Source organism: Herpailurus yagouaroundi, unplaced genomic scaffold (genome assembly GCF_014898765.1).
Source record: "Herpailurus yagouaroundi ecotype Mexico unplaced genomic scaffold, PumYag 77, whole genome shotgun sequence".
NCBI lineage: Eukaryota > Metazoa > Chordata > Mammalia > Carnivora > Felidae > Herpailurus > Herpailurus yagouaroundi.
Genome location: NW_024412388.1, coordinates 37,234,932 through 37,244,231, shown reverse-complemented (window position 1 = coordinate 37,244,231; position 9,300 = coordinate 37,234,932). Strand labels below are relative to the sequence as shown.

The window sequence follows — 9,300 nt, the reverse complement described above, 5'->3', positions numbered from 1 at the left end:
CACACACACACACACACACACACACACACACACACACACACACACACCTGCGCGCACATACGCTTTCTCTCAAAAATAAGTAAACTTTAAAATAAACTAATTAATTAAAATAAATAAATAAACTGTTAAGTAAATTTAGCTATATGTGTAGACATACACATTCTGTAATTCCTTTTTAACAGATCTTCAGGATTTATTCCACAAGACTGGCCAGGACATGGATGGAAAGCTGACCTACCAGGAAATCTGGAACTCCTTAGGTTCTGCCGTGCCAGGACTAGAGACTTTGAAAGAGTTTGATTCTGATGGCGATGGAAGATATTCATTCCTGGAGCTAAGGGTAGCTTTAGGTGTCTAGTCTCATCAGGCATATTTTAGAAATGCCATACACCCAGGACTACCTAATATCTGCTCACCTAACAAGAACAACTGTTTTACTTACCAATCAATCCTCCAGTCCTCCAAACTACTGTAGCAGACACATTGTCACCTTTTAACTTGTTTGAAAAAGCTATAAAATTATTTTTTTAAAAAAAGGCCATTTTACTTATGTGATATTCAGAAATCTCTGATTTCCTAAAACCAGTAAGATCTTAATTTAAAAATTGCCAGAAAAAAGTCAAGCTCTCTTTTTTCCCTCTTTCCTTTTTTTTTTTTTTTTTTTTTAGGGAAGGAAACCTTATCTTTTAAAACTGGAAAATGTGTATATAGAGAGAATAAGCCACCTTTTATATTTCACATAAATTTGCCTTAAATTAGCTGCACTTTATACAGACCCAGAAAATGTCTTTCCTTTAAAAGGTAGACCTTTTCTGTTTGTAAATATTTAAAATGAAAGAAAGAATTGTGCACATTTTGTGGGAAGTAGGAAGAATGGTTTGAAACAGGATGTGAACAAATGACTTGTTATTAAAAATCGCTGATCTGGTAACTGCAGAAAGTATGTCCATGTCTCCTTTAGGTGCTGCCACGGGGTTTGGCATGGAAGCTGGAGGAATAGATTTGGGGAGGTGAGGTGACACTGTAGCACAGTGTGCTGCCCCCAGGCTCAGGAAAATAAGATTCTGGCTTTTTGTTCCTGTCCCCTCAGCTAATCCCAACCTCTGAACCAGAGAAGTCTCGTTGGGGGTTTTTTCTCACTTTTAATCCTATTTCAGTGTTGATGAGCATAAAAAGTTATCCCGTGGGGAGCTACGTGTTCCCCACTGAGTGAGCTAGATTATCTTCACCCACCCACCGAAGTCCATCCTCAAGCCAGAGCTGACCGCCACCTCTGATGCGGTCTCCGTTCTGAGGGGCAGGGCAGCACTTTCACTCACTATCACAGCCTGGCTACCGAGGAGGAGCCTTAGAGGATAGCTTTGCCCCTCCTTTTGACCCAGGAAACTCCTTGAGGTTTTACCTGAAGGTTTTTGCCAAGAAGAACCTCCTACGTTCCTCTGTGGCCTGAAACCAGAGAAGTTGTGAAATGCAGCACATGAAATCCTGTTAGGTTCCCTACCAGTTGTCAGCTCAGAAGTGGCTACAGGGGTTCTGTCCAGAGGATGCCAAACCACGTGGAGCTGGCCTGGACCAGGCGCTTCACCTGATGGCAGCAAGTTTCTTCAGATTTCATAACAAGCAAGTGCAATACTTCTCCCTTTAAATATTTCTGTAGGCCCCCAGAAAAGTAGGAAAGGTCCCCAGACCGGAATGAATTACATCTGTGTGTGTGCTGTTCGTAGAAGCAGGCTTTGGGCAACACAAAAGGAAAAACTTCATGAAACTTAACTGGTGCCGTAGGCCACGTCAGGGAGAAACTACAGGTTTCATGGCATAGACTTCTTTAGTAGAGCTCATTTCTATTTTAACTTTATCCAAGTTGCCCTGTTACCTGTGGATGCAGTCGCACACTCTTAAACATTTTAGGGCTGGGTTTTTTCTTTATATGATGTTCAGTTTAGTGTTGGCTAACCTTGATTTTTTTTTTTTTCTGAAAGTATTAAAGTTTAGTTAAAGCAAGATGAAGTCTTTTCCCATGAATGTGTCTGCTTACCTCATAATGGCTTGTGCTTCTTTCTGTCTTTTGAAAAAAACAAAAAAACTCCCTTGCCCATCTGAGCTATTTCACTTTCTTGGAAAGGTTAAAATATAGTATAAAATTAGCCTGGCACTTTAGGTACCTTGAAGATAACTCTTTTTCTTCTGGCTGCCTTCCATGCCCACCCCCTTTTTAAATATATATACCCTTACAGATTTTGTAACAACCAAATAAAATTCTAGCAATAAATTGAATTATACTGCTATATTTGTATATACTGTACCATAAATAGTATGTCTGTACCTGGAAGGTATTTTTTTGAGAACTGATTTATATGAAATATACTTGAGGGTAATGTAGCTTGTCCTTTTTGGTTTCAAATTCTTATTCATAGGCAGATACTTTGAGGACACCTTAACTCTTTGTTGCCTGTACTTTTCTTTTGTACCAGATAGCTGTACCTGGAGAAGTCAGTTTTGTTTTCCAGTTGATCACCTGTCCGTCCCACCTCCAGCTTATCTGGCTAGCTAGCATTGTCCCAGGGCTAGCTGTATGTACCTCTTCCCTACCAAACTGGTGGAGGTGTTTCTGCTTCACTCGCAGATGAATCCCTTTGCCATAACTGCTGCCCTGTCTCCCAGACTGAAGCAGGGCATGTTGAACTCTTTTGTTCCAGGTTGAGCAGATTCATTGGCTTAAGAGTTTTATAAGCCACTCACTCAGTGTTAATTTGGGAGTTTTATTTGTAAGTGGTCTTAACTTCTCCAACCTGGGACTTCTGAGCTGTAGTCAAGCCTTTCCTGCCTCATCTCAGGGGAAGATTGGGTTTTGGTTTTTGTTTCAAATACTTTTACCTTTTCACTCTGGCAGCGCCTACTGCTGCTGCTTTCCTAAGTTACCCAAAGCACTGCTTCTTGGCCCCTTTTTTTTCTTTTGCCTTACTATCTGGGATCATGTTTACTTAGAGAGCCTCCCTATAAATCAGAGGACCAAAAAGGTATTCTAGGAAGAGAAGAATCAAAGGAATAGAGAACCTGGCTTAGGGGTGACTGTAGTGTCATTTTACAGGCAGAGAGGGACCTGGCATTTAGGAATGTGTCTGATACAGCAAAGCTGAAGAGGACACCCTTCACCTGCCACCAACAACTTTTCCTTCCATTGGTGTTTCCTCACTTTATGTTGCTTTGCTGGACGTAACCCTGTTGCCCCCCACTCCTACTGCGCCAGTCTTGCTCGTCACAGTTGAAGACTTTGACGGTGATGGGCTCATACTCATAATGGCCTGCTGTTGAGTTGTTTTTAGTGGCAGCTTTTGTTTGCTACACACCTCATTGGCTTATGGACACCAGCTAGATGTGGTTCCTTCTTTCATATCCAAACCAGAACACATTTGGGTATTCCTGAGACTTATTACAGAGTGTGTATTGTTTGTTATACGAACCTAACCTACCTTGTTGTTTTCTCATATTAAGAAATGTAAATCTACTTTGCTTTAGTGGAGCTATTTTGGTACTGTATAAGCAATTTCGGTTCTATTTAGGGAGTGAATTCAAGGTCTCTATGACTTAAGCTTTGCTTATTTCATATAGGTAATACAGCTATTTTAATTTATCTAAATAAAACATTTCCTTTTTCTCCCACTGTGTCTGTGACTAAAGGTCCCCCTCTCCTCTGACCTTCAATTACTAAGGAAAAAACCTTTGATCCTTATATAGACTCCCTCCTTCCAAAAACAAAAACTAACAGATGGTAAAGAGTCTGCTTTAAGAACTGCAGAATCTGCCCTAAAAGTGAAGGCTGCTGCTTAGGCATCTGCAGTGTTGAAGAGGGTGGGGCAAGGGAAGAGTGAGTCCCTTCCCCTCTCTGTATCAACCAAGCTCCACTTAGGTCTCCATTGGTGTTTTGTGTTTGGGGTTTTTTTGGTTCTTGGGAGTTGCTTTTGTAAGATTCAGTGGAAGAGCATGTTTACAAGGAATGTTCCACTGCCTTCTAAAGGGGTAGGGGATGGTGGGAGAAATCCATTCCAAGAGAGTGGTCATATAGAGGCTGGGGCTTTTTCATACACTGAGAAAAATTAGCTCTGCGTGTTTGCTAGGGTTCTGGGATTTCACACACAGAAGCAAACATACACAATCGGTGGCCTTTCCCTTCAGGAAGACTACAGAAAGCTTACCTCATTTACAATTATGGTGAGATGATGTCTTCATGCCTAAAGTGAAGGGGAAATTTTATATCCTGGGGGAGAGCTGGGGTTTCTTATCTTTAAAGTGGGACCAGGGCACCTGGGTGGCTCAGTCAGTTAAGCGTCCAACTTCAGCTCAGGTGATGATCTCACGGTCTGTGAGTTCGAGCCCCATGTCAGGCTCTGTGACGACAGCTCAGAGACTGGAGCCTGCTACTGATTCTGTGTCTCCCTCTCTCTCTGCCCCTCCCCCACTCACACTCTTTCTCTCTCAAAAAAAAAACCAAACATTAAAAAAAAATAAAAAGTAAATAAAGTCAGACCTCATAGCCAGTATTCTCTTTGTCTCTTCTTTTAGGATTGTTTCCAAAATGTACAAAAATACCCCATGTAGTGGATATTTACTTTTGGAGGGTCCATGGATGCGTTTGAGAAACATTTTAAAAAGAAGAAAAAAAGGAGGGGTGCCTGGGTGGCTCAGTCGGTTGAGCATCCAACTTCAGCTCAGGTCATGATCTCATGGTTCATGAGTTGGAGCCCTGCATTGCACTTGCTGCATTGCACAGAGCCCGCTTCGGATCATCTGTCCACCCCCCACTCACACTCTCTCAAAAATAAACATTAAAAAAACTTTTTTTTTAAGATTAAAAAAAAAGTACATTTTGTGTGTAATTTTAGGGGGTTCAATGACCAGACCTCCTAAGCCAATCCATGGACCAAGTTAATTACACCCTACAGACACACACACAATCATTTGCCAAGTATTTTCTAACAAGACTTATCATAGGGAAGGGACACTATGGGGAATGCTGAGAAGACCAAGAACTTTGATGCCAGGAAGATGGAAATTTGAGACCTGGCTCTGCAGCATAAAAACGATATGGCAGACGCCCTTGGAACCTGTCTCTTCCTTTGTAAGAGGAGGATTGTGGTGTCCATTTGGCAGTTTTCTTGTATCAGACATAATGCAGAGACACCCATAACTCAGTGCATCATCAATGTTAACAAAGAATGCAATTCAGCCAGCAATGCAGTGTGGCTCATGGATCTCATGATGACTTGTCTGTGATGTGACCATAACCACTGTGAATCGCCATAGCTCACGCACCCTCAGCAGCTATCACTCTTGGGGCAGCTGTGCTTAATGTCACACAGAACAGCAGTGCCTTTGGATACCTAGCCCAGGGCCTGGCATGCATTTTTGGTCTCAAATACTGAATAGAAGGATGTTGAGTTCCATTGTGTCTCCCCACAGCCAACCCTCCTGTTCCCATTTATGAAGGTCCCGTTGGTGACCTTCAGCTAGGTTTGCAAAGTGCCCCCATCAGACAGGGGAAGGACACTGCCCTCCTAAAGACAAATAAGACACGAGGGAGCCTTGGACTTTTTTTAGTCTTTCATAATGTGACATCCAGATGAGTTCTGGTCTGTGTGTCAATACCACCTCCCCGAGGTTCGGTCCATTTTCCTGCTCTGCCCATAATACTTCCAGCTCCCACCCTCAGTGAGAGGTGGCTATAATTCTGAGGCAAAAGCCTTGGCACTGAAGCAGTGGTCTTCATGGACCATCGTGGGGAGGGAATGGAAGTGGACATTCCTTTCAGGACAGGTGTCCAAAGGGTAGGAGACCGAGTGATTCAGCATTGGGGGCAGGTTGCACAGGGAAGGGGCAAAGGGCACCTCCTGAAAGATGGGCACCAGGAGTGGGGAGCTGGTCCGGGACTGCAGCACTGGGGAAGGTAAAGCCTGCCTGGGGACCAGCTGCAGTGCAGGTTGCGGGGGGACAGGGGCCTCCACCTTGGGGCTGCTGTCTTGGGCAACAGAGCTCCTGCTCCCAGGGACGTCCAGTTCCCACAGAGGATCTGAATTCTGGACCTCAGTCTCGGTCTTGGTGACAGCAGGGGGAGGGCCCGTGTTGACAGTTGTGTTCATGCCATAATGCCGACGCTTGTTAATCCAGTACAACAGGGGGCTGTAGGTGAACGTGGCGGCTCTCATCACCTTCACCCACTCCTGGGCACGCTCTTCTCGTCGCAAGTTCTTCCTCCAGTGCAGAAAGAGAATGCAGCCACCGGTTACCACAGAACACAGCCCCAGGAATCCAAAGTACAATGAGACCCATACTAAGGCAATAAGAAAGAAAAAGAGGCAAGCTGGCTGATAGCTCTAATTGGGGCCTGAGCTGTTTCTCATTCTTTCCCTTAACCCTTTCATCAATTATCCCATCCACTTAACCACTCTCCGTTCCTCCCTTCCCTCATTGACTTGTCTCATCATTCTCTTATTTAGTCAATGCTAGATTTCCAGGGAGGTTAGGAGGCCATCTTTAGTCCTTTACAGATAAGGAAAGTTAGGTCTAGAGGGGGCATGACCTGCCCAGGCTTGGTCAAGCCTCTGATTCACCATCCTGGCCCCATCCAATCCATCAGATTGAGAAGCCTTACCAAAGGCAAGGCCCATCAAGGAAGTTAAAGTTTATCAGTTGACAAGGACATAGGTATCCCATCCCATTCCACCATACCCTTACCCATTCAGCTGTGATAGCCCTAGGGTATTCATAGAACCCCCCTCTGGTTCCGCAGAGAAACATGATCTCTGCCCTCAATCCTTAGTTTTCTAGAGGAAACTATATCCTAACTGCTTAGCACACCTCCAGGCAGGCAGCCACCACCCCATCCATGTAAAACGTTTACCCTGGGTGCCTGCTCTGAGCTAAGGCACAAAGCAAGGGGCAGGAACTGAAGGGGCATTTACCACCAGGGAGGCTCAGGTCCTCCCGCTGGGAATCCATAATTTCGAGCCCTGGTACCCAGCTGATGGCTCTGGGGAGAGGGAGCTCACCTACCCATCTGCCTAGCCAATAGGAGTCCCTGTAATGCTCAGCCCCATTGTTCCCTAAAGGTGAGGTCACTGAGTTCTGAGCATTAAACATTCTAGGGGCAGGGCTTGTGAAGCCTTGGGTAAACGAAGGAAAGGACTCTATCCAATGGTGTCCTTATAGGCATAGTGTATCTCTACTTCCAGGGATTCATCTACCCACTGAGCTGTCTGTCCCCCACCCCTTACCGTGAAGACAGGACCCCAGGAAAGGGACCCAGGTCTCTCAAGGGTCTATCCATGTTGCTGGGCTTTAAGAAACAGTTGATGGATACCTGTCGAAACCTGTTCAAGGGAACTAAGTGATCAACACCTCAGTCCTTGACTCTTACAATCTCTCTTTTGTTTAGTTACCTTCCTTCAACAAGTGTTAGCCAATCTTTCCTGAGCATCAGGCCCTGTAGGAGCTCCCCACCATCTGGCCCTACATCTTTTTCCAGCCTCACCTTCCTCCCTATCCTTTACATACCTTCCCCTCTGACCAGGCCAGACTCTTGAACAGACCCTGCCTATTCACATCTCTGGACTTTTGCTCATAATGCTCCTCCACCTAGGAGTGTCCTCCCCACTTCCCCCCAACTGAACACCCACTTACATTTCAAGGCTCAGCTTAGCCCCCCAACTCTGTGACAGTTGTTTCTGTTGGCTTCCCAGAATCCCATCATCTCCAGTTTGAAGGGACTTTGACAGCTGCTACTCCAACTCCTGTCAGATGCTTGAGGCCTGGAGGTAGACCTCTTCTACCCAGCAGCCAATGCTTCAGGACTCACCTGAATCAGGGACTTGCCACACCTCCTGTGGCAGCTCAGTCAGAAAGCCCTTCCCTAAATGAAGCCCAAGTCAGCCTCCCTGCAGGCACAACCCTGGGCCTAGCTCAGCTTCTTGGCACCATTCAATTCCTTCTTTCTAGTCCCCTAGCCTGTGACTATTCAGCACAGATTTCCCTCCAGGTTCCACTTGCCGTTGGCTCTCCTATCTCACTCACTCCTGCTTTTCATTGTCTTTGCTGATTTCTTCTCTTTTCCCTGATCTCTCAATGTCAATGTGCCCCAGGGCTCGGTCTTCAGCCTTCTATGTATATTCATTCCCTCTGTGATCTCATCCAGACTGTGGTTTTAAATATTATACATGCACTGACTGACAACTCACACTTTATTTATGTCCAGCCCAAACTGCTCCCCAGGACTTTGAACTCATTCACCTAACAGCCTGGTTGACATGCCTACCATTACGGGGATTAAGTCTATTACGTTTTCTCAAACTAACATGCCCCCCAAACTTCTGATCATCCAGCCTCCAAAACCTACCCCAGACTTCCTCCTCTCCATAAATGGCAACTCTGTCCTTCCAGTTGTTCAGACCAAGAGACTGTAAGTCACCCTGGACTCCTTTTATTCTCTTGTGGCCACATTTGCTCCATGAGCACAATCATTAGGCCTTGCCTTCAACACACATCCAGAATGTAACCACTGTCCCATCACTATCACTTCTTTCTAAGCACTGCCCTCCCCCACTTTGAGTACTGGTCTCCCTGTAGGGTGACCAGCCATCCCCATTTGCCCTGGACTGAGGACGTTTCCAGAATAGCAGATTTTTGACACTAAAAACAGGAAAGTCTCAGGCAAACTAGGACAAATTGGTCACCCTTGGGAGAACTTCCATCCTTGCTGCAGCACCCCCACCCCACCGCCACCCACCACAACATGCCCTGTATTTCACCAGCAACCGGAAAGAGGCTTTTAAAAAGTAGATTAAAAAAAAAAAAAAGTAGAGCATGTTACTTCTCTGCTCAAAACCTACATTGACTCTCCATCATACTCAGAATAAACAAAGTCCTCAACCAAGGTCTACAGAGCCCTAAGTGATCTAACTACCCCTTCCCATACCTCTTCACATAAGAACCTCCTTGGTGTTCCAAAAGTAGGGCAGGTATGCTCCTGCATCGAGGCCTTTGCACTTACTGTTCCCTCTATCTGGAAGGTTCTTCTCCCAGATATCCAGATAGATGATTCCGTCATTTCCATCAACTCTCCGCACAAATGTCCCCTTATCTCTATCTCTCTTACCCTGTTTTGTTTTTCTTCATAGAATGTATCATCACCTAACATTACAGTTGACCCTTGAACAATATGGGGGTTAGGGACAACAATCCCCTGCACAGTTGAAAGTCCATGTGCAACTTTTGACTCCCCCCAAACTTTACTAATAGCCTACTGTTGAC

The 9,300-nt window shown here is 45.1% G+C and overlaps 2 protein-coding genes across 7 annotated transcripts in view; one reads left to right on the top strand and one right to left on the bottom strand.

The window, feature by feature from the left end:
- The window catches only part of EFCAB14 (EF-hand calcium binding domain 14), a 39,528-nt gene extending 35,868 nt beyond the window's left edge, over nt 1–3,660 (top strand). For both annotated transcript variants that reach the window (XM_040470134.1, XM_040470132.1), the window contains one exon: nt 183–3,660. In XM_040470134.1, the coding sequence (XP_040326068.1) occupies nt 183–358 (176 nt within the window). In that variant the 3' untranslated portion in view covers nt 359–3,660. The remainder of the gene's footprint in view (nt 1–182) is intronic.
- Nucleotides 3,661–5,577: 1,917 nt separating this feature from the next.
- Nucleotides 5,578–7,103, bottom strand: TEX38 (testis expressed 38). Of its 5 annotated transcripts, none has more exons than XM_040470141.1 (2): nt 7,048–7,103; nt 5,578–6,325 (listed from the first exon to the last, which is right to left on the bottom strand). In XM_040470141.1, the coding sequence occupies exons 1-2, from the start codon at nt 7,049–7,051 to the stop codon at nt 5,718–5,720; spliced, it is 612 nt and encodes a 203-aa protein (XP_040326075.1). In that variant the 5' UTR covers nt 7,052–7,103; the 3' UTR covers nt 5,578–5,717. The 5 variants fall into 5 exon arrangements, with proteins under 5 accessions (XP_040326075.1, XP_040326071.1, XP_040326076.1 ...); XM_040470137.1 differs by lacking the exon at nt 7,048–7,103 and adding an exon at nt 6,957–7,044; XM_040470142.1 differs by lacking the exon at nt 7,048–7,103 and adding an exon at nt 6,957–7,038 and having other exon boundaries at nt 5,578–6,246.
- Nucleotides 7,104–9,300: the final 2,197 nt, after the last annotated feature.

What these genes read in the sequence shown, in the direction of transcription:
- TEX38 (XM_040470137.1), bottom strand. Translation starts at nt 6,993, where the DNA reads ATGGATTCCCAGCGGGAGGACCTGAGCCTCCCTGGTG. An exon ending in GGACCTGAGCCTCCCTGGTG is followed by an intron (nt 6,326 to 6,956) that starts GTAAATGCCCCT and finishes TTATTGCCTTAG; the next exon opens with TATGGGTCTCATTGTACTTT.